Source organism: Apiospora hydei (assembly GCF_038363865.1).
Source record: "Apiospora hydei strain CBS 114990 chromosome Unknown utg000009l_segment0_segment0, whole genome shotgun sequence".
In the NCBI taxonomy this organism is placed as follows: domain Eukaryota; kingdom Fungi; phylum Ascomycota; class Sordariomycetes; order Amphisphaeriales; family Apiosporaceae; genus Apiospora; species Apiospora hydei.
Genome location: NW_027117368.1, coordinates 4436083 through 4460042, shown reverse-complemented (window position 1 = coordinate 4460042; position 23960 = coordinate 4436083). Strand labels below are relative to the sequence as shown.

At 54.4% G+C, this 23960-nt stretch overlaps 7 protein-coding genes across 7 annotated transcripts; 4 read left to right on the top strand and 3 right to left on the bottom strand.

Annotated features, from left to right (window-relative positions):
* Positions 1-1142: 1142 nt before the first annotated feature.
* Positions 1143-3303, top strand: PG997_013194 (uncharacterized protein; the record flags this gene model as incomplete). Its single annotated transcript, XM_066817508.1, has 4 exons — positions 1143-2171; positions 2225-2317; positions 2391-2930; positions 2989-3303. 4 exons carry the CDS (start codon positions 1143-1145, stop codon positions 3301-3303), a joined length of 1977 nt encoding a protein of 658 aa, XP_066663200.1.
* Positions 3304-5986: 2683 nt separating this feature from the next.
* PG997_013193 (uncharacterized protein) lies at positions 5987-8218 on the top strand (the record flags this gene model as incomplete). Its single annotated transcript, XM_066817507.1, has 3 exons — positions 5987-6175; positions 6246-7433; positions 7490-8218. The coding sequence occupies 3 exons, from the start codon at positions 5987-5989 to the stop codon at positions 8216-8218; spliced, it is 2106 nt and encodes a 701-aa protein (XP_066663199.1).
* Positions 8219-9162: 944 nt separating this feature from the next.
* PG997_013192 (uncharacterized protein) lies at positions 9163-9653 on the bottom strand (the record flags this gene model as incomplete). Its single annotated transcript, XM_066817506.1, has 2 exons — positions 9163-9233; positions 9314-9653. The coding sequence occupies 2 exons, from the start codon at positions 9651-9653 to the stop codon at positions 9163-9165; spliced, it is 411 nt and encodes a 136-aa protein (XP_066663198.1).
* Positions 9654-11559: 1906 nt separating this feature from the next.
* On the top strand, positions 11560-12565 carry PG997_013191 (cystinosin; the record flags this gene model as incomplete). Its single annotated transcript, XM_066817505.1, has 2 exons — positions 11560-11707; positions 11844-12565. 2 exons carry the CDS (start codon positions 11560-11562, stop codon positions 12563-12565), a joined length of 870 nt encoding a protein of 289 aa, XP_066663197.1.
* Positions 12566-13145: 580 nt separating this feature from the next.
* PG997_013190 (uncharacterized protein) lies at positions 13146-13769 on the bottom strand (the record flags this gene model as incomplete). Its single annotated transcript, XM_066817504.1, has 2 exons — positions 13146-13212; positions 13339-13769. The coding sequence occupies 2 exons, from the start codon at positions 13767-13769 to the stop codon at positions 13146-13148; spliced, it is 498 nt and encodes a 165-aa protein (XP_066663196.1).
* Positions 13770-15450: 1681 nt separating this feature from the next.
* Positions 15451-19127, bottom strand: PG997_013189 (uncharacterized protein; the record flags this gene model as incomplete). The annotated part of the gene is made up of 2 exons (XM_066817503.1): positions 15451-18921; positions 19044-19127. 2 exons carry the CDS (start codon positions 19125-19127, stop codon positions 15451-15453), a joined length of 3555 nt encoding a protein of 1184 aa, XP_066663195.1.
* Positions 19128-21610: 2483 nt separating this feature from the next.
* On the top strand, positions 21611-23704 carry PG997_013188 (uncharacterized protein; the record flags this gene model as incomplete). Its single annotated transcript, XM_066817502.1, has 4 exons — positions 21611-21662; positions 21724-21791; positions 21877-22044; positions 22103-23704. 4 exons carry the CDS (start codon positions 21611-21613, stop codon positions 23702-23704), a joined length of 1890 nt encoding a protein of 629 aa, XP_066663194.1.
* Between the last annotated feature and the right edge of the window lie 256 nt (positions 23705-23960).

The window sequence follows — 23960 nt, the reverse complement described above, 5'->3', positions numbered from 1 at the left end:
CGGTGCCAACTCCCCCACCTTATCTCAAGGAGCAACACCCACTGCGGCCCCCAGCTACCAGTCCCGTTCGTCTGAGTGGATGTAACCGGGTACCTCAATGCAGGCTTGGTCCAATGTTTATTCCATTCCAGGTTGTTTATTGACTGGTCCCGCGAGGTCATCACAACAGCCGTGGCCATTCCTGGGGTTCTTCTTGTGTTGCTCCCCCATCGCAGTACTCCTCCGACAAGTGGTGAGGCCCTCCCCAACCCTCATGATTCTTGCGATCAGATCCGACCCGTTGCACATGCCTTAGCCCTCGATTCCTCTGCCCGGCGACCTTGCACAACTCACCCAGCACCCGGCATACAGGGGATAACGCGCAACCTTGTTATCCATAAACACGATCTAACTACAAGTTTGATTGCGCTTAACAACACGAGCCACCTTGCGATATTGGATGCATTGATGAGCCATTCTCCATCAATTTTGGTCGCGACCCTTTTCTACAGCTTGCACATCATTGCAGACCTCAGCAGTCGTCTATTTTTGACGGTACTGCTCGCCTGATCTGGCCCGCTGCTGAACAGGATAGCTCTTATACAAGAGTCAATAGCTTCATCCAGTAGAGCTATCCGTCATCTCACCACCACCAACGAATCTCCCTCACCATGGATGCCAGAGTAAGTCAGCCAGTCCCCCCTCCTTCACCTCCCACCACACCCGCAGCCCACCCATACATCCATATCTATCCAACAGCCCACCCTGCTACATATTCTTGCATTCCCGTTGTCGGTCTTGCATGCACGCTTGCGATGGTTCGCTGGGGTGCCTCAGACCATCATCAGTATCGGCCCAAATCGCCTTGATCAGGCACTGCTTCACCGGAATAGTGGTGTTCCTTGACGCGCTCAAGTACGGCCTGGTGGTCCACCGCCAGGTTACTAGGAATGCAGCTTTATGGATCTGACGATTTGACGCGCTTCCATTTTCTACCAACCCGGTCTCGACCCAGCAAAACCATCTCCTATCTTTACCCACCCAAAACGTATCCATGTACAGAGTCTATCGGCCGTTTGGTTTTGTATGGTAGAACTGACAAAATCTTGCTCGAGCAGCCCTTCCGACCTGCGCGAACCTTCGCGGTGGCAGGTAACGAAAACATGGACCCAACTCATGCCAAGCAGCAGCAACCGCAGCAATCGCTTCATCAGAGATACAAGTCGACCGGGAACCTACTCCAGCCCGTCACGGGATCTCTCCAAACCGCGGCCAAGCGCACTGCTTTCGCAGACCGAAGCAACACAGTCAGGGCCATTCTTCCCGATGAGCCCAAGCTCGCAGCCAAATCGCGAGCCGTCACTTTGAGTGTGCCTTCAGCCACATCGGTCGCGGCGTCTTCGGCTGCAATTGCGACATCCCAGGAAAACCAAGTTCGTGCTCGTGGACCCAAGAACAACGCCAAAGATGCTGCTTTTGCGCGCCCAGCGCAGCGACCTTCCTCCAAGAGTGGCCTGTCGGTCCTTCCTTCCACGGGTGGTGACCATTACATCACGTCCTCGAAACAGGCTACCTCGCAGCTTCCTGCTCAGGCTCCTGCCCGGGCTGCCGCATCGAAGCGAGCCACCACATCAGTCTACCACGACAGCTTCCCACGCCCGGCTACATCGGGTGGGGAGGTCAAGTCTTCCAACCTGGAGGCTTTGAAGGACCTCGTCATTCCTTCCCCGGAGCCCGACAACTCCTCTGCTCTCCATCTGGAGACTGTACCGCGCCAGCCCCGACACCATCAGAGCCAGCCGGCTCTGAAGACTGCCCAGCAGACCAGCAACCGTACATGGGTTTCCTATCCCGAAGAGGACAACGTCTCCGAAACGCCTTACTTGGACGCTGTCGAAGAGTTGCCCCAGGAGGATCGTCAGTCCCACAAGTACCAGGACGAGGCGCCCAAAGAGGGCTCTCTGATACCCGTCCCTTCTGCCCTTGAAGCGGCTGGATCAAGCAGGCCCGGCGCTGGAAGTGCCGAGGTTGATGCGAACTACCTTCCTGCCCCCGAGGTAATCGAGATCTCAGACGACGAGGAGGAGGAGTTCTACGACGACCAGGGTTTCACCGCAGCCCACTCGTTCCGCAACGACCCTACCCGTACCTCTACTGGGTTCGAAATGACCGTCATGTTTCCCCCAAGCTTGGTAAGAAGGGCCAAACCGAGCTGGAGCAGGCAAAGGAAGTAGTAGAGAGCAAGCGAACCATTGAGGAGATCGAAGAGGATCAATGGGACATCAGTATGGTAGCAGAGTACGGCGATGAAATTTTCGAGTACATGCGGGAAATGGAGGTAAGTTTAACTCTGGTATCCACATTGGCAGCAAAGCGACTTGGCAGAAACTAATGCTCGAATTGCCGCGTAGATCAAGCTGCTGCCGAATCCTCACTACATGGATTCGCAAACCGAAATCCAATGGTCCATGCGTGGTGTTCTGATGGACTGGGTTGTTCAAGTACATGGCCGCTTTGGTCTTCTCCCCGAGACTCTGTTCCTCACGGCAAACTACATCGACCGGTTCCTCTCGCTCAAAGTCGTGTCTCTCGGAAAACTGCAACTCGTCGGCGCCACGGCCATTTTCATTGCAGCCAAGTATGAGGAAATTAACTGTCCCTCAGTCCAGGAAATCGTGTACATGGTAGATGGCGGTTACACAGTCGACGAGATCCTTAAGGCGGAGCGATTCATGCTTAGTATGCTACAATTCTGCCTAGGCTGGCCCGGTCCGATGAGTTTCCTTCGACGCATCAGCAAGGCCGATGATTACGATCTTGAGACACGAACTTTGTCCAAGTACTTCTTGGAGGTCGCTCTGATGGATGAGCGTTTTGTGGCTACTCCTCCCAGCTACACAGCTGCTGGTGCTCACTGCCTCTCCCGCCTCATCCTGGAAAAGGGCGAATGGGTAAGCTCTCTTCGTTCCGCGGATTTTCGGTGATTGAATGCTAATCTGTGATTGACAGACACTCGATCACGTGTACTATTCCGGCTACACATTCAATCAGTTGAAGCCCATTGTCGCAATGATGCTAGACTGCTGTCGCATTGCCACCCGCCATCATGCTGCTGTGTTCGAGAAGTACTCGGATAAACGTTACAAGCGCGCAGCAACATATGTCCACAACGAAATCCGCAACGGTTTCGTCCTTCCTTACCTGGCAACAACCCCTCAGTCGTGGCCATCTCAAACCCCCGAGGACGAGACTACTAGCACCTCATATTTCCCTTCCGGAAACGACTACAATCCGTACAGGATGCCCATACCAACGCAATGCTGAGCCTGCCCCTCGGATACTTTTATTACCACAGGCACGAGAGACGAATTTCTGTGCCAGCAACCCCCAGGTACATCCACCAACTACTAATTCTTGCTGCACATATGAATAAGCACCGACCGCTTGCAACAAAGTGTGTCGAGTCCTACGAAAGCCCGCCGTCTCTAGAACACCCCATGCCACAGGGCATGAGAGTGGTTTGATTTCGTTTTCTTCAGGGACCTAAGCAACGGACCGCTGTCCCTTATGCACCGGACAACTGTGCAGGCACCAGCACCACGGCCATGGCCCTGAGCACATCAGCCTGTGGTGCAATTTTCTCTTACATATAATAATGGGCCTTTCCGGCCCTCTTACGAAGCTTCATGACGGTTACGAGCCATACGAGATTCCCCATCGCACTGGATTTGGTTTGCAATGAGCGAAGGCATGATATCTCTCGGCGTTCCTGGCAGGTCTTTTTTCCCGAGACCATAGACATCATCATGCGCCCTTTGTGCATCGGCAGACACGGGCTTCAGGCGTAGGAACCTCCGGAAAAGAACAAACAGACGAGCAATGGCTTGTTTAATTTTTTGGCAGCCTGTATTCGCCTAGTGGACTGCTCCACTGGATTTGACTTGCATCCCCCGCGCATACACCCCTGGATGGACCATCTAGCTTGCTTGTCACTTCGTCAGGAGTTGACAGCTTTGCCAGGGCCTTTTGTACAGCCCTCTGTTAGAGTATAATATTTGCCTTTTCTGCCTCGAGCAAGGGGCTGCATATAGTTTTCTATTCCTTCTTCATATCACAGACGGACTTGTTGTCCCTGTGCCTAGAACATAGGATGGAAGCATTTCATTGACAACCCTGTCTTCTCTCCCTCTACATTATGTGTGCGTAACTTGATGTATCTTGACAAGTAACCCATCGCTTCTTGCAGCTCCTCGATTCCAGGCTTAATCATCATTGAAGATTCCAGTGGGGACCGCTATTCAGTATTCGTGGGCAAGACTCCCTGTGTGGCTTAGGACTTGTAACACAAACTCTGACATGTCTACTTCGGCTTAGGCAATGAACAGAACACATCTGTAGTTGGGATTAAGCAGCTACAATGGAACAGGTTACCTCAATCAATGTCTAAGCGTGACACAGCGATACTGCAGTGCTGAAACCCCGGGTTGAGCTTCTCACTGAGCTTACAGTGTATAGAAGAAGAAAGCCATCGCAACACTGACACTGAATACTTGTACTTGGTGCTCTAATTCACGGTCGCGGAAGCTGCAATGCCTCCTATATTTTCGATAGCTATTGGTATGGCCGCCATGGGACGATGGTAGCTAGGTCTCTTTATATATATAAAGGCTCAACGGTTCCCTGGCCTGTCAAATCTCTTACACCATTCTTTATTGGCAAGCCCTGTGCCAAGGGCGAGGGTGCGTATGAACCCCAGCTGTGAATACTAGCAGCACGCCAGTGAGAGAGGGCTAGGTTTCTTAAGTGAGTCGCCTATATCTCCTCCCATTAGTTTCCAACCTTGACTCAACACCAAGCCGACCCGGCAGACGCGAAAGACTTACAGCAGGCGCATAGATTGCCCCTTTATTCGGAACCCCAGGAGATGCCATCCCCCCCTCTTTGATGCTCTCGAAACTTGTCGAACTTGTCGACGCCTTTGGACCGACAAAGCTTGATGGCAGGCAATGTGCAATTTTAGGTCTCACTGGCTTTGCGGTCACACGCACACAGTCTGTCCTATCACCGATCCTTGTTCCTTATTAGTTCATGAGGCTAGACCAGACTAGAATATTAGTGACTATACATAACATCCATCAGTACTTTCTTTGCACACTACAGCCCTCCCAAGACGAGGCCTGCAGGCCAGGCCCGACAGCTGTCGCATACATGGAATCAAGCTCCTGCCAAACACCATCACGCCCAGATGAATCGCGGGCCGAAGGACGCTAGTCCCTATTTGGCTTATCGCGCTATCGGTTAATCGGCTAGCGCCGCTAGCGTACCCCCCATCCCGACCCATGTCGCCATCGTCCACGCCCGCCAAGCCGCTCAAGCCTTACCGCTCCAGTAAGCTGGAGGGAAGGATAACAAACCCAGGTCTTTGGGGTCTTTGGGGTCAGGTACTCGCTCGCTAAAATCTTTTGCATGCCAGACCTGCATCTCGTCATCAAGGAAAACTGTCGGTGGAGCTTCTCACAATTTTTCTTCCCGTCTCTGACTCTCTGCCACCGATTTGCGGTGATCAGGACCAGCATCCTTGTTTTTTCTCCCTCACTCCATCGCACACTGTCCCTACTTTTTCTATGGCCAATCCCTGCCCAGCACTGTTTCCCTGAGATCGAGAATTTGTTCAGAGAGAGGTCGCAGCTTTCCCTGTTCCGGTCATTCCCGTTACCTAGTTCCGTTCCTCCTATTCCCGCATCTGCTGCTAGTTTGAACCGGGGTAATCAATAATCGATATACCTGGCTCGTGCCCAGTCGCTCGCTCTCTGGAGGAAGGGAAGACAGCGACAACAAAAACACGGTCGCAACCATTCCCTAAGCGATAAGCCACCTGAGTCCCCGACCATTTGGCCTGATTCATGGTCCTTTCCGGTCTCTACCGACCCAACAAGCACTGAACGTGTGTCTCCCTGATTCCCTTGCGACTGACTTCCCGCTCGTTGTCAACTCTCCATCGACAACCATGTCTGTTCCTACTACGGTGAAGGAGGCTGTCAAAGAGTCCCTGCTGGGCACTGAGGAGCCCGTAGAGCTCTCGGCCAAGACTCGTGCCTACTTCGTTAATCACGCAGTCAAGGACCCTGAGTCTGGTGAGCTTTACATGGGCGAGGACGAGTTCGTCAATGCTATCGCACCGCAGGATGAAGACTATGTAAGTAGCCACGAAAGCAATTCCTTTGTCAGCCAGCCCAGATCGACGGCTAATACTCTGGATCCACTAGGGCAAGATCAAGCGCGAGCAGTATGGCCTCCTTTTCCGCGTCGCCGACCGCAAGAGCACTGGCAAGCTCACCATCGCCGATTGGGCGGCCTACAATAACCTCCTGGGAAAGGCCGATGCCGAGTACGAGATCGCCTTCCGCCTCTTCGACGTTGGCCGTACAGGCAACGTCACGTACGATGACTTCCGACGGCTGTGTGAGCTGAACAAGGGTCCAGACAGCATCCCCTTCGATTGGGAGTGCCAATGGGCTAAGCTGTACATCGGCGACAAAACGCGACGCCATACCCTCACCTACCACGAGTTTTCTCAGATGCTGCGTGGTCTACAGGGCGAGCGGATCAGACAAGCATTCCTTCTCTTCGATAAGGATGGCGACGGCTACATCGAGCCCGAGGATTTCGAGCGTATCATTCGTGAGACCTCCAAGCACAAGCTTTCCGACCATCTCTTGGAGAACCTGTCCACTCTTTGCAACATCTCTCTTGGCAGCAAGATCTCATATGCCAATGTACGGGCGTTCCAGAACATGATCAAGGAGATGGATCTGGTAGAGCTCATCATCCGGAAAGCATGCGGCAAAAGCTCAGACGGCAAGATCACCAAGGCGGAGTTCTTGAACGAGGCAGCAAAAATAACACGTTTCTCCCTCTTCACCCCCATGGAGGCCGACATTCTTTTCCACTTCGCCAGCCTCGACGAACCTTCTGGTAGACTCGGTCTGATCGATTTCGCCAAGGTCCTTGACCCATCTTGGAGACATCGCGGCTACTCGGAGCCGCACGGCGAAGCACTCGCCAAGACCAAGACAGCAACACAGAATGCTGTTCACAATGTACTCGCCTCGGCTTATAACTTCATGCTCGGCAGCGCTGCCGGTGCCTTTGGAGCCTTCATGGTATATCCCATTGACCTGGTCAAGACACGGATGCAGAACCAGCGGGGTGCCGACCCGGGCCAACGCCTGTACAAGAACTCAATCGATTGTTTTAGGAAAGTCATCACGAACGAGGGATTCCGAGGCTTGTACTCTGGTGTGCTTCCGCAGCTGGTTGGTGTTGCTCCCGAGAAGGCCATCAAGCTTACCGTCAACGACCTGGTTCGCGGCTACTTCTCGGACAAGAAGACCGGAAACATCAACGTTTGGGCTGAGATCTTGGCTGGTGGTAGCGCAGGAGCCTGTCAAGTTGTAAGTATTTTCGACTTTTTCTTCGTGTTCACACAGCTAACCTTTGCATTGCTTAGGTATTCACCAATCCTCTCGAGATCGTCAAGATCCGCCTGCAAGTTCAGGGAGAGGTTGTAAAGGAAGCCAATGGAGCTGGCAAGCGCTCCGCCATGTGGATTGTCAAGAACCTCGGTCTGGCAGGCCTCTATAAAGGCGCCAGTGCATGTTTGCTTCGAGACGTCCCCTTTTCGGCTATTTACTTCCCCACCTACAGTCATCTGAAGCGGGACTTCTTCGGCGAATCTCCGACTAAGAAACTGGGTGTTCTCCAACTGTTGACTGCCGGCGCCATTGCTGGCATGCCTGCTGCATACCTGACGACCCCCTGCGACGTGATCAAGACCCGACTGCAAGTTGAGGCGCGCAAGGGTGACACAAGCTACACAGGTCTTCGCCACGCAGCGACGACCATCATGAAAGAAGAAGGCTTCCAGGCCTTTTTCAAGGGTGGCCCTGCCCGTATTCTTCGATCATCGCCTCAGTTTGGCTTCACCCTTGCCGCCTACGAAGTCCTTCAGAGCGTCCTGCCCTTCCCTGGCAGTGCTAAACCTGAACAGGCGCACACTGGTGTCGCCGACGTTGTCTCGTCCATCAAGGAAAGGGACATTGCATCCCCTCATGCTCGCAGTCGCAACGCGCTCAAGATCATTCTGGACCTTGATGAAGACTTTGGACGATTCAGACTGCCCGACGCCAAGGCTTGGAAGTCTATGCCAACCATGTTTGGTGGTAATGCCAAGGCATAAGCCGTCCAACATCAAGTCGTCGGCGTCACGTCCACCACGTACGTCACGGGTGGAATATTCCAGCATACTTGCACTGGCCGTGTTCCCATGGCCTTCAGATCCATCAGTGCTGGGATCTGCCACCATCTTTCGAGACCGCAAAGCATATCGCTTATGATGCAACAATGAACCCATTCCCGTGATTTTTAAAGAGGCAGCGCGTATCGTATAGGCTCCGACATAGACCGAGCAAAGACGTCATTTGCATGAAAACACCGGCGTTGAGGAAGGAAAGGAGGCCATTTTGCTTTTTGTTGCTTTGGTTAGTAGGCTGCGTTGTTGAGCTGCCTTCATTGCAAATCTCGTTGACCTTGAAATGGTTGTTTGAGTAGATATTGCCGAGTTCATTTGCAGACATCTGGAAGCAGACGCGCAGGTATGGGAAGAACGGTCCATCATAGAGAGTGGTCATTTGCCTGGTTCTGGAGAATGGTCTGTGTTTAGGGAAGGATGATATGAATGACTGAGAGTTCTGAATGATAGACAGGTTTGGGGGGTCGTTAGGGATTGGTTGACTGCCGCCCCCGATCCGGGGGAAGGGGGGTTGGCTCGACGTTAAATACCCCCATAGACCGAAATGAAAGTCTCGATATGCTTAGAAAACATGCTCGTTTTGTTTGAAGTTTAATTGAATTGACCATCATATTGTGATTAGTCTTCGAGTCTATCTCTTGTATGTAGATATATGCGCAAGTTAGAGCAGGCACTTGTGAATACCGGCTCTTTTGTCCCCAAGTTTTATTTTCCCCAACTCCAGATGATGCAACGCTCCCCAAAATGATTTTTTACAACAGAACCGCAAAACAGAGAAATCGAAGGGTATCCATGCGCTGTTTTCGGCAGAAAGATGAAATAGGCAATAAGAACAGGAGCGAAATCGCAGGCGTAGAATTGACCTGCTAGTTTCACATGTCCTCGCCTGCACTCGAGTCGGAATCCGAGTCTTCGTGGAACTCGTCCATAGGCTCGCCGATACCTTTCATCACTGTAGTAGAAGATGGTCAGTGTCTCGTTCATCTGGGTAAAAGGGGTGAAAGGGGGAAAGGGTGAACGTACTTTGGTTCTGGAGCCAGTGGGCGTAGGCCTCGTAGCCGCCGGCCCAGACGCGGGCGCGCTTGACGCCGCGGACGCCCTCGAGCATGCGCAGGGCGCCAATGTCGGCGCCGAGGTACTGGGCCTGCCAGCCGTCGACGTCGAGCTCGTCGAGGCCGCTGAGGAGGGCGGTGGCCTGGTCGGCGTCGAAGGTGGGGGCGACGTCGAGGCGCAGGCGCAGGGTGAAGCGGCGGATGAGCTGGCTGAGGTGGGCGGCGGCGACGGGGGCGCTGCCCTTGTGCAGGCGCGGGAAGGTGGTGAGCATGCTGCTGTGGGCGGCGAACTTGTTGGTGGCGTAGAGCATCTCAACGGCCTCGTCGTAGGTCTGGTGGCAGGCCCGGAGGATTTGTGGGTACAGCTCCACGGGCTTCGGGGTGGAGCAGCACGAGGACGAGGACGAGGAGGTGCGCTTCATCGGCGGCCTTGACGATGGCGATGATGATGATGATGAAGCGTCGGAGGGGATCTGTGGTCGTCCTCCTCGGGCACGGTCAGGAGGTACGAGTAGATTTCTAGCCGCAGCTCTACCGGCAGGCCCATGAGGGTCGGGGAGTTTGCAGAAGTAGTAGATGTTGACATGTTTGTTGTTGTGACGTCCATCTTCTTTCTTGTATCTTTCTCTGTTGGATCGATGTGTGAATGTGCGATTGGTATGTCGAGTAGGCAAGTAGGTATGTGGTGTCGAGTATAAGGTCGAATATGAGTGTGAATTGTTTGTATTGTTCAAATGGTCTGATTACTAGATGGCCTCTAGATAAGTCTGACTGAGACGGGGACTACGAGGTTGTATATATATCTCTAGATAGAAGACCCGCAGTCGCTGTGCTGAGGGTCAGGCGATTCTTCCCGTAGCGTGAGACCACGATCACCAGATGGCCCGAATAACGAATACGTCTGTTTTGAAAATTGCAGATATCTTCGTACGATGGGTTGCATGCGGCTCAGGGGTCTGGCTCCGAAGCGCGAGGCACTGGCCGTGTTGCTGCATGCGACGCAACGCAGCTCTACGAATTGTTGTCGGTTCGCCCGCCGGGTGCCGGGGCAGGGGCAGGCGTGGCAGGGGTCAGAAGGGCAGGGATCCTCCCTCGCACTGGCATTCGAGGCTCCATTGTTTTGCTGGTGCTCCCGTCCACCAATCACTCCAGCAGAGCGTGGCAGAGCGATGGCAAGTGCGTGGAGTCCCTAGATTTCCCGATGCGCGTATAGTAGGTACTCCGTAGTAGTAGTAATGGCTACGGACGTCTACATACAGTAACGTACGACAATTGCTCTGCTTCCTGACTCGAGCTGGCCCGGCCCGTCTTGGCTTATCTTTGCCGAAGATGCTGCTGCTTGCCGTTTGCATTGTTTGGGCATTGGGGAGGGAGGCACAGTCTGACTTCTGTTGACATGGAGGGAGCCTCCCAAACGGGGATGGCTCGGCATCGCACGGCGGACTCTTGTCGGAAAGGCGCGCTGGCTCGAGGGCATCTGCAAAAGCTGCAGCGGTCTAGAGATTTCTCGACATTGGGAGATGCGGTGGTCAATCTATCTCAATGAAACCCAACCTGGGCCAACCATGCATGCGCCTAAGACTCCCGAAGCCCCCCACTGTAAATCTGTAAATGCTTGCTGTAAGGCTGGGCCATGACTGGGCCATGGCTTGATGACCTAAAATGGGGTGATTTGGCCACGGGAATCCCTATCTTATCGCGCCCGCCAGCGCTGGCTTTCAGTGAGTCTGGCTCGTTTAGCACCCTCCCACTCCGGGTCCGCCCGCATACAGTGCCTAAACTGGGACAAGCACCATCCCGTCGCTCGCTTGTCGCCTGTTTTCGCTCCTCTCGCCTGTTCGCGCTTTCAGCTCAGCCCAAAGCCTAGACCAAGGATCATCCATCCATCGACCATCAAATCATCCAGCCCTCGTCCAGCTCTGGTACGTATCCGAGTACCACCCCAAAATAATCAAAGGCAGGGAGATCTAGAAGGAAAACTTGGCTTTTTTCCTGGCTTGCTGCCGGCGCCGTCCGCTTCCGACATGCGCTAGCGTTATCAGGGTTCACTTCGTCTTACTCATCAAACTGCAAGCGTGATGTCGTGATTGACGGGTTGAGGGAGCAATTGCATCACACTGCGCCGATAAGGACATTCTCGCCAAGGAAGAAGAAGAAGAACCTCGCTATCCATTCGACACCGTTGGAGAAGACCAACCCCTGGAAGACACCGAAAGCATGTTGTTCCTCGAGTTCATCTCCGCCACCTTTGGCTGGGTATACACCCTTTGCTGGTCGGCCTCCTTCTACAGCCAGCCCCTGCTCAATTGGAGGCGCCGGTCGACCTCGGGCACCACCGTCGACTTCCCCATGATTAATGTCTTTGGTATGGAATGCCTCCCCCTTTTTATCTCCCTCCGTCTTGAATCGGTAGGGCGAGAGGGCGAGAGGGCGAGGGGACTCGGCCCAGCCGTGCCTGTCGCATGGGAAATTTCACTAACCGGACAAATAAATGGGTATAGGATTCATTGCTTATCTGACGTCAAATATGGCCTTCTACTACTCCCCCGTGATCCGAGCGCAGTATGCGGCCCGGAATCACGGCCTGACACCCACCGTCGCATTCAACGACATCGTCTTCGCGGCGCACGCCGTGGTCCTCTGCACCGTCACCACGTCGCAGTACTTCCTGCCTTCGCTCTGGGGCTTCGAGCGCGCGCCGGGCACCCGGCCCTCGCGGGGCATCCTCGCCGTGACCGCGGGCTCGATCCTCGCCGTGTGCGTCATCGTGTTCGTCGTGGCCGGCTCCGATCCCGGCGCAGACGCGCGCACCTCGTGGGCCTGGCTGGACGCCATCTACACCATCTCCTACGTGAAGCTGCTCGTCACGCTGATCAAGTACGCGCCGCAGCTGCTGACCAACTACCGCAACCGCAGCACCAAGGGCTGGAGCATCTGGCAGATCCTGCTCGACTTCAGCGGCGGCACCCTCAGTATCGCGCAGCAGGGGATCGACTCGTACCTGCAGCGCGACTGGAGCGGCATCACGGGCAATCCCGTCAAGTTCGCCCTTGGCAACGTCAGCATGCTGTACGACGTCTTCTTCATGACGCAGCACTACGTCCTGTACCGGGACGACAACGGGAGCGGCGACGGCGGCGATAAGCGTGATGACGATAACCGCGGCGAGCGAGACTCGCTGCTGGAGAGAAGCGATGCGCCGCGCAACAGAAGGTTAGACTAAACTACTTGTTAAAGATGTTAGATGCCTAAAGGGATGAAAGCTTTGGCTTTCCATTATATTATTAGATATACCTGTCGTATATATGGTTGTTTAACTATCAGTTTGACTTCCGAAATGCTGCAAGTTCGGTATTTTCTTTGCTTATGGGTCCGGATGTCTGCGTAGCACTCATATTTGGTCGATTTGTACGCATGCCTTTCGTCCCAGCCGAACGTGGGGAGCGCTTCCAGTCTAGTTCTACCATTTTACACCGTCATTATCGCCCTTGAGATCAAGTGATTTTACAGTATTTCGTTGGGGTTTTGTCACAACCGATATATGTAAACATTTGGGGATATATATAGTAACATGGCAAGTGATGTGACATACTTGAGCATGTGTCTTGTGGTATCTTGGTGTCGTTCATTCCTTGCATCACCATGTCCTGGCATCACCCATTGGCCCTCGCCGTCACCGTCGTAGCTCCAAAGTCGATTCTGGCTCTCCTCCTGCTGCTTTTCCCAAGGGCCTCTGCCGTTGTGGCCTCTTCGCCGGCTGAACATAGCACCTGCCGACCGTTCGACCTCGGTACGGAACCCATTTATTCATTACCACATGCCGACACGTCCGGCAGGCCCCCGGGTCTCGTTATATGCTCTCTGTGATAGCTGTAGTGATGAGGAAGTGTTAGTCCAACCAGCGCTTCTTCGTATCCTCCTTTCTCTTTAAGCCGAGGAAAGTAAACGAGGAAGGAAGAAGAGAAAGAGACAGAAAGACATACAGAAGAAAGACACCTTAAGTGTCCCATGAGGCTAGTGACGGGGTCGGCGGGCCGGATCGCGGACCGGCTGGTACACCACTTTGACGACGACGCCGTCCTCCTCGTCCTTCCCCTCCAGGTATCGGATTCGTCGTCCCGTAGCTCCTCGGCGCACTGCGTCACGTCGCAGCCGCCTAGCTTCACGTGCCGCGGCTCGTGGTACTCGGTGATGACGTCGCCGCACGCGTCGGCCAGGACGTAGTAGCCGCTCGCCCGCCGGTGCTGCCAGCCCTCGACGAGCGCGAGGAAGTCGTTTGCGGCGGTGGCGGCGCCATTCTCTTCGCGCGTGGTCGTACTCCCCGTGGCTGCCTGGGCGGCGGGGTGTCCTGGGGCCAGAGGGGCGGTTGGAGAGGCGAGCACCAGGACGGCGTGGAGGGCCAAGACGATTGTTAGAAACGTCCTCATTGTGGCTCTCTCTCTCTCTCAACGTATAAGTCGATAGCCTCGGATTTTATTTGTTTCTTCCGTATACGATTCTTAGGCCTTGCCCGCCGAGAGGACGGAGGGGGGCACAATCTTTATGTGAACGAGAGTTCCTTGGTCCAGCCACGTCAGTTGACTAAGAGAAGCCAGTCTGGCTTTCGCTCGGTTTTCTTATTTTCTTCTGCATTGTAGTCTGCGGCACATCACGCCTTCTTTGGTGTCCTCTAGCGGCGGAGCGGGCTTTCTACTACACGCTGCATCCTCCGCTTCAAAGGAGGAGCAAGGGCATCGGCACCTCCTGCAAGTACAGCAAGGAGGATGGATGCAGTATATAATAAACTACACGCCGCTGGAAATCGCCGCGTCCTGGCGCGTCGGTGCTGACCGAACACATCAGCAGAACGGTGTATATGGAGAGAGGGTTTACGTAGCTTTCTATTCATTCTTTCAACATCTCGAATCCACACTCTCTGGGAGGAGCTCCACCATTCATGCCATCCCCGTGCCATCCACTCCCCATCATTGCTCCCTCATCGTTGCATTGCAACACCACCCACCTGCCAGGCTGCCATTTTCCGATTCGGGAAAGCTGCTCTGTGCGTCTGATCCCATGTCATCATGATCCTTCGGGCGGCCACGTTCCCCAGTAGCGAAACAAGACTTGATCTTGATCTTGCGGCAAACTATATTGATCCTTCAGAGGACTGTTTGTCGAAAAGGCGACAGTTGACATATGATAGGCGCTCCAACAAATCCATGTGCGTTTCGTCTTTCCGGCCCTTGCGTCAATGAACGAGCATACTTTACTTTTGCACTAATTCCCATTCCCAGCCCAGCCCAGCCTAGCCTGGCTACCCCTGGTCTCGGGACAGCTTGAATGAACCCTGTCTGTCTCCAGTTTCAGCGCTGTATTTGACAAGGACATCCGCAGCCCACCCATCGTCCGGCTAGGCCTTTCTGGGCTATGAGATGCCGTCTAAGGTAGCAAGGAACCAGCGACCCCAAGGTCGTTTCCCATGTTGTAGGGCTGTCCTGTTACTACCAACAGCTATAGTTACATGGTTCATCATCCTACAGCACGCCAAAATGCGTAACGCTATTCTTAGCTGCAAACCCACTGCTTTCATCCATGCATCTACACTGATAACGAGAAAGGAGAGGAGCCAAGGTCTTGTGACATGAATATAATTTGCATTGGCGGTCCATTCAAGGAACCATGCCGTCTCCATACACATTAGTATACACGAACGCCAGGCGGATATAAACTCCTACATGCAAATATCCCATACAGAGAGAGGGGAGCCATAGCAACCTTGAGCCCCCGGAAGATGCTGCCTCGAAAAAAAATCAGTTCCCTGCGCAAAAACCAGATATCCCCATCCAGATGATTCCCATGAATCTCCCAAAAAGCCATATGACTCCCTGCAAAACGCCTTGACAACATGCAATATGCGAGGAAATAGGTCAACAACCAGGCCCGCAACCTCTCCTGTTATCGGCAATGACGCTTCCGTAGTAATTTGTTATTAACGTCGCCTGGTCGCCTCCGCCAGCAGAAACACAAACGCCAGAGAATGAGACGAGAGACGCCTCCTGCTCCTTCAGGAGTCGTCCAATATATGCATCAAGGGACATGGTGATGAAAGGGGGGGGCCATCCAACGCTAGCCTATGCAAACCCACTCGGCGAAGACACACCATCTAGCCGTGCGATCGGCGAGCACAAGACCTCTCCAGACTCCGCGTTCCGAACACTTGATGATGGTTTCCCACGTGCCTCCGTCGCTAACCTCCTCTTCGGGGCCTATGTTCTTACCACCGACGCCAAGACCGCGCCGCTCCTCTTTGCGCATGAGACGCAGAATCTTTCCGCCCGGCGTCTGGATGGCCAATTTGGCCGGCTTCTTCCCGCCCACCGACGTACCGCCGCCATAGCCACTGCTGCTCACCGTACTAGGGTTGGAGGAGCTCATGCTCATTGCACTGCCGGGCCGCGCAAAAGGAATCGGGGACGGTGCTCCCGGACTGGTGGCTGGTGTCATAGAGGCGCTGGGTGACAAGGAAGGGTGCTGTCGGATCGCAAAAACGAACGTGTTGTTCAGAGCCAGGCGTTGACACTGGGGCTGAACGACATAAATGTCGTGCCGCTGGGCGTGTGGTGTCGGATGCCTTGTAACAAACTCATACGGCGGGTTTTCGCCAGTGTGGATAACCGGTAGGGCAAAAGCCAGCGGATGTGGGATGTCCTTGATGCTGTGCATAAGACCACGCTTACCCGCATATACTTTGAGGACTCCCGTGCCTTCATCGCCAGGAAGAAGTGCTTTGACTGTGTAGCGTTTGACTCCATTGTACCATTCCGCTTGAGCCAAAGCGCGTTTCTTCACTGTGTCGCCCGACTCGAAGAAATCACCGTCCGCATCACGGGTAAAGGCGCGAACTTCAACCTCGGCTGCAACCTCGATATCAGCTGGCACGTTGAACTTGACATGGACCATCTCAAGGTCCTCGATCCGTGTAAGTGACGTATTGTAATCGACCATGGCCAACTCATTGCGGAAGTAAGGAGGGCAAGCACCAGGCAGGTTGAGAAGGATTTCATGAGGGACAGGTGGGCAAAGATGCTGCTGAGAGTGGTGCTCGGGAATATGCGTCCAGCAGATCTCGGAAGGCTGAGTAAGAAACCACCAGCTGTCGGCGTTGACGTTGCCCGAACTTGAGTAAAGACTTCGCTGTGGGTTCGACGCAGAAGCAAGGCAGCAATCCATGATGCGCCATTCGTTGTCGACGATGACGGCATTCCACCAATGGTTTGACCGAGGCATGATGCTCGTCTCTGGGATTTCCCCGGGAGTCTTGAGATAACCACGCACAATTTCCGAATGCAAACCGACCGAGGCACACATCTCGTGCACAAGGACGGCGTACTCCTCAGCACACCCTCTCTTGGTCTGGATAACTCTTCGGGTGTCCACATCGCCCTCAAAGTCCTCTTCCCAGTTGATCTTCTCTGCCACCCAAGTAAAGATGGCTCGCAGTTTCTGAACATCACTTCGATACGGTCGACAGACATAAGTCGTGGCGAGGGTAACAGCAGTGGTCATGGGGGGTAGACTGCTGATGAAACGTGAGTTCTTGTCGACTTGGCTGAGATTGATTGTTTGATAGTTCGTGGGCTCGTGGACTGGCATGCCATCAGCGCCTTCGCCACCTTCAATGCTCTCCCTGAATTCGTCCACGGGGTCGATGGCGGGATAATCCAACATCTGACATCGATCGCGGCGCTCGCTACGCTCGTTCTTGCTGAGAGTGTTGGATCGATTCACATCCCGGCGGACTTGGACCCAGTCCACGCCGCTATTGCCCAAACCCATCTCCCTGCCTGCGTCCCGTGCAAGCTGAGGACTGCTGGCGCTACCGCCCGAAATCGCAGTTACTCCGTTTGAGGTAGGACGGCTCAGCATAGGCGATGAAGCTCCAGATCCTGCCCCCGTCGCAAGACTACTGCGACCGCTAGCAACACCCGTCTTTGTCGCCTCCAATATCCTCTTAATGAAATTCGATTTCTTAGGCTTCGCGTTGCCAGGTTGTACGAGGCCGCCAACGGCAGCGATACCCTCATCACGGAATCCTGCTTGCGACTGAGGACGCACTTGGGAAGAAGAGTGGCTCGCATGGTAAGAAATGCCACTAAAAGGGGTAATCGGCCGGTCCAGGTCGTCGTCGTCGCCGCCGCCGTCCCGAAAACCCAGAGCGCTGCGTGCACGACTACGGTTCTTGCGGGCTAGGCTCCCGGCACTTGTCGCGCTGATCCCGCTAGCAGACACGCCACTCATCAGGCTCCTATTAGTACTCTGCGTGTTGATACTGCTGTCAGTAGCTCGAGTTCCGGAGGAAGCATTCGTCGAAACAGTCTTTGTTGTAGAGTTCCTATGAAGTAAGTGACGTCCAGCATCATGCGTAGACTTTTGTCGCTGGAGTCTTTTCTCATTTATATCATCGCTTATCAACGGTTTCGGTCGCTCTGAATGATATGTTGCTCTCTTTGGTGGTGGTGGCGGCGGCATGTCATCAGAGGGCACAGCTCCCATGCTCGAACTGTGCTGGTGCATCTTCCGTAGTCGGGACTCCATTCTGTCCACGTAGCTGTTCAGTTGGGGCAGGTGTTGCTCCTCAACATGGCTGTTGTGGTGTGTATTTTCCTGCGAGGAGCTACCGCTGTACGTCTCATAGCCTTCATCTTGTAACGCCACCCCCATCGACGTCTGCGGTCGCGTCTCACGCTGTGTTCGGGTTCTGCGCTTCGACCGCGACCGATGTGAGACCATGTCGAACGACTCCGGCGACCAAGGATCAAATACAGGCTCAGGAGATTCTCGCCCCTCTTGACTTTTCGTGCCAAGTGCACTCAAAGACTCGATAACCCCGTCCATAGCTTCTCTCAGGGGCGAGGGAGTGAATCCATCTCCGTTTGGTGACGGCGGACACGGCGAAGGGGCTCTTGGCGTACGGGGCCGGCTGTCGTAGGAAGCATTGGAACCTCCGCCGCGGCTCAAAAGGGCGTGGCGATGAGGAGGGGGTGGAGGCGGAGGCGGCGAATCGGATTTCGGCATCGCGGCGCCGGGACGATAAGGTATAAAGGCCGAGGGCGCAGGTGACGGTGCCCTGGAACCGTAGTGCAACGGTGGCTGCGGAGATGGCGCCCTGGAGCCATAGTGCATAGGCGGTTGCGGTGATGGTGCCCGAGCACTGTAGTGGTTGTCGAATGGAAGAGGAGATGGCGCTCGAGCGTTATAATGCAAAGGAGGCGGTTGAGGGGACGCTGCTCGACGTCCGTGGTATGACATTCGCAGTGGTTGGGCTGGCACTGGAGACGGCCCCCTGGCATCCCAAGAACCAGGGCGCGCCAGCGGCGGTGCAGGAGAAGCTTCTCTGACGTCCCACGAGCCATGGCGACCTACAGGTGGCACAGGCGACGCCCCTCGACCATCCCAGGAGCCGTGATGATTTACAGGTGGGGCAGGCGACGCTGCCCGGATATCCCACGAGCCCTGCCGACTAACAGGGGTGCTGGAGACGGCGCCCTCGAACCCCAAGAGCCGTGCCGGTTTATGGGCGGTGCAGGAGAGGGGGCCCTGGAACCGTACGCATGTGCGACTGAAGGAGTTGGCGCGCGGTTAATGGAACCATGTGACGAGTGCGGTGTTTGCTGCGTTGACATATTTGACGGTTGACGCTCCGGCATATCCCGTATGACCTCGGGCTGTTTGGCAGTAGTATAATGAGGTGCCTTCGCATATGCCTCGAACGGTTTGCGGAAGGGCTTTTTCGACTTGTGCATCGTGCCATTCGTGGGACTTGGTGTATTACTCGATATTAACGGGCTGGTCGATCTGGTGACGGGACGAAAGCTGTCGGGCAGGACTTCGACAAAATTGGACGGGAAGACGCCGACTGTCTTGTTGCGCCGCAGCCTTCCCATCCACCACGATCCATCTCCGGCATTCAGACATTCTATCAGGTCTCCCTCGACAAACCCCAGGTCGCGTTGAGACTAGAACGGGCACGCCGGGTCAGCAGAGGGTCAAAAAAATAACAGCAATGGCATGAATGCAGCAGTCAACCTACCTCTCCTCCCCACGAGTAGACGGCTCTGCACCAGCACGGAAACCGCGTAGGAAGCTGCGGGGGCGCTGGTACCATGGCGCCGTATCGCCTATCGAGTCGGCCGAATGATTGTAATTTTTTTTACGCCAGCAAGGGCGTGTCGCAAGAGAGTGCGTCGAGCTCGAATTCAAAGGAGAAACTCTGCAATGCTCGGCCAAGTGGCTTGTCAAGATATCGGAGTCGGTGTCGTTGGGCTTCAAGACGCGTTGCGATTGGGACGTGGTGGCAGGCGGTGAGGCGATTGAGTGGAACTGGCGCTGCGAAAGATTGGATCAAGCACGGGTAGGGTGACCGAGATAGATCGTCAACACGAAGTGGACGGGGTAAGCGGCGCTACGTGCACGCCAACACATCAACTTATCGATCGATTGAACCAAGGCAATTTTGGGTGGTCGCAGTCGCAATAGCAGTGGTAGTATAATCTCGGGCAATGGAGATTACCTAGAGTCCCATTCCTGCTCGATACGGCCTGGGCTGTTTGGACTGGAGTTCGGTCAATGATGGAGGGGAGCTGGAGCTGGAGTTCGGAAGATTTACTTGCAAGGCCCAGGACCAGGACCAGGACGAGGTGGTTTGGGGTCACGGTGCAGCCCAAGCTTCGGACCAAACAGAGGGGACAGTTGACTGGACAACCCCCAACAGCCGGACAGGGCCTATTTTCCTATTTTCGTCACCTCGTCATACCTTTCCCCCCACAAACAGAACACTCGCTAAAGTCGCACCCAGCCAGCCGGCAGTCTCAAGCTGTTAGGATGCATGCCCTAGCAGTAACCTGTTTCACTTGTCGTAAGAGGGAGCAGGATACCATGCCATGATCTTTAACGCGTCTACATGCGCATAGCCATCCTTTGGAAGGGCTGCATGCGATGGAGTTCTGCGTACAGCGAATGCGCCGGGCCAGGTCTAGTATGGGTGTAGGTAGTAGGTACTTACAGCGCTCAGAGGGGCGCTGGAGTACATACATCAATACGGTACTTACCTTTAGCTGCCTCGGGTAGTGAAGAAGTATCAGTACCTACATTGCTCAAAGGCTCACTGAAACGCGATCGTTGGTTTTCAGGGTGTTTTGCAAATTACAGTACCTGCATCTTCCACGAGCAAACGTACGAACATAGAAATTGATAGCAGGTCACGAGGGCATACACACACGAACACACGCACAAACTTTGTAGATCTGTTTCGCAAAACTGATACATTTTTAGGGTGTTGGAATGCAGGACAACAGCGACCCTGGTCGGTCTGGTCGTGTTGACTTTTTTCCCTCCCCCATGGCTGCTGCCATTGACTGGATGACTGACTGACCCATGTCTTGAATGTTTATGCGCCGTATGCGCTGGATGCGCCCGATAGCTTGAAGAGCCACCCCGACACGGCGCAGGGCTCTGAACTTGTTCTTGCTCTTCTTCTTGTTCGCGTCCTGTCTTTTGGGTTCGGCTACATCCTACTCCGTCGACAGGTCCGGATCAATAGTGGACTCGGCGTGTGCGCAGCAGACATGGTCGCAGTAGAGCCGCAAGACAGTACACTATTGACTCGCAGGTTGTCAGGCCGTCGCAAAAGGAAAACCTTGCTGGGATCCGAGAGCTGAAAGCAGGACGGTGCTACTACCCAGACCCTGGTCCATCTGGCCAGCTAGTGCCCACTGCCCGATCTGTCATTGCCCTGTTCAGGAACCCTGTTTGGCAGTCTGTTGATTCGGTGGGCTGGAGTGACCTAATTGACCCAAGCTTTTTACCTCCCGCCCTGGCTCGCTGCTCACTTGGACTTTGGGTTCTGCTTGGGACATCACCGTGGGTTGGGACCTGCCGCCCGCCCACTGTACTGTACCTGCTTCTTCCTGGCTCCCCCAGCAACCAGCAACCCGGCTAGAGCTGGGGCTATCCCGTCGCCCAGGCCCGTACACCACCACCACCACCACCACCACCACATTAACCTTTTATATCACATTCGGCCTTGATGCTGACCGCCTTATTGTTGTTGGCAACTGTCCCTTCGTGACCGTCTTCTACCCGGCACGCGTTAAGTAGAATCGCCTCCCTCGCGCGCCCTTTTGTGCTGCTCCTGCTCGCTGCCATCGTGGCACGAGAGTCCTGCTCTATCGTTGTTGCTTCGCTGTGCAATTACTGCGCATCCAAGATTCATAACATCTGAGACAACATGGCAGACGGGGCTATCGCAAGCCATTACCAAGTCCTGGAGGAACTTGGCCGTACGTTCTTCTGTCCCCTATGGCCACGATTCACAAAATTGTTAACTCTTTTTCTCTATAGGTGGCAGCTTTGGTGTGGTTTACAAGGGCATTGAGAAGGCCACCGGTGAAGTGGTCGCCATCAAACATGTAAGTCGCCTGAGCCGCAACCATTTCCCTTCCACCACCACTACCACCACATGCCTTCAATACGCCATACTGACAATGCCGATAGATCGACCTCGAATCAACAGATGACGACATTCAGGACATTCAGGCGGAGATTTCTGTCCTCAGCACCTGCGCCAGCTCTCATGTGACCCAGTATAAGGCTAGCTTCCTCCGAGGAAGCAAGCTATGGATCGTTATGGAGTACTTGGGCGGTGGCTCATGTTTAGACTTGGTAAGTCAACGACTCGCCTCATGCCATTGGGACATGCACTGATGTTTGCTCTGTAAAGCTCAAACCGGAGCCGTCCGTCTTTAGCGAATCTCAGATTGCCATCATCTGTCGTGAGCTCTTGGCCGGTCTTGAATACCTCCACGCTGAGGGCAAGATCCACCGAGATATCAAGGCGGCCAATGTTCTCTTATCAGAAACAGGCAAAGTCAAGCTGGCGGATTTCGGTGTCGCCGCCCAGCTTACCAACATCAAGTCGCAGCGTAACACGTTCGTTGGCACCCCGTTTTGGATGGCGCCAGAAGTCATCCAGCAGAATGGCTATGACTACAAAGCAGATCTTTGGTCTTTGGGAATCACCGCTATGGAGATGGCCCTTGGCGAGCCGCCTCATGCGAACCTGCACCCTATGAAAGCTCTATTCCAGATCCCTAAGAGTGCTCCGCCTAGGCTTGAGGGTAGCTTTTCCAAAGACTTCAAAGATTTCATCAGCCAGTGTCTCATGAAGGAGCCGGAGCGCCGACCCAGCGCTAGAGAGCTCTTGAAGCACCGATTCATTAGGCATGCCGGCAAAGTAGAAGCACTCCAGGAGTTGATTGAGCGCCGGCGCAACTACGACGTTACTAAGAGTAAGAAGAGGAACCGCCCGGTCTACCAAGAAACGCTGCAGACGATGTCGACAAGGGACGAGAAGGATGAATGGGTCTTTGACACGGTCAGATCGGTCATGCCTAGAAAATCTACTGTCAAGTCCAGAAAGCCCTCCTCGGTTTTCGCGGCCGAGGATGCCCTGCGCCAAATGGATCTCAAAGACGGCCCTCTACAACCCTCCTCGCCAGCGACTGGTACTGCGCGCAAAGTTACGGCTCGCAGGCAGCCCTCCGTGACACAGATGACAGGGACCGGATCTGTCCGCGGGCCACCACCTGCCCCTGCGCTTAGAAAGCCATTGCAGACTGACCTGTCGTTTGGCAACTCTGGATCGTCCCAACGTCTCTTCAGAAGAGTACCATCTGATAGCTCTGCCTCTGGCAATATCTCATGGCCCGACTCGAATGATGTTTTCACCAACGAGAATCGAACTCCACATGCTGCTGAGGCAACCAGTAAGGAGGCCATGCTGGGTCGGCGACTATATTCGAAGGCTGTGGACCCCGCTCTGAGCGAGCTTCACGCGCAGACTTCTGCACTGGCGAAGCGAGAAGCATTGGCGAAACTATCAGATGCGTTTGCTACCCTTGATGCAGTTGATCCCGAAGGTGCTTATCACATGATGCAGAACCTCATGGCAAACTTGACTCAGGATCACAGACTGTCCAACGCATTCCTCCAGAGTTCAACCCCTCTCAAGTCGCCAAATTCAGGAACGCAGTCCGGGACGGTGATTATCAAGAGCACCCCGAAACAGGAGGTCCCAAGTCCTGCCAAGCTGGTGCTTGCATCCAACAACCCCCATCTTGAGAGCCACCGCCGAAGACGGGGAAGTACCGCTGTGGACAGCAATGGAAGCCCCAGGAGGCCTGTTGATAGAGAGAAGGCGGCACTTGTAGCAAAATATCCTGGTCGTGAGCCGCCACCTGGAATGGAGCACAGCAAGAAAATTACCGATCTGGTGTATGGTGCTTGGATTAATGGCCTACGCATGCGCTGGCCAGATCTGTAACTGCGGAGGGGGTTGATTAGCCTCGCAAGTGGTAGTCGTTCACTACGGAGGTGATATAGAAACGACAGAGGGGGGATGGTCAGGCAAACCTCTACGACAGGTGTGACGTTCACCCGAGTGTATGATGTGTATGATGAGGAATGCCGGGTGTTATGGTGGTTAGCGTGCTTGATCTAATTTGAGCATCAAGGGGTTCGGAAGGATAGCAGATGGGGATGGCGATGAGCTACGACGACGAAGGCGACGATCTGTTGGT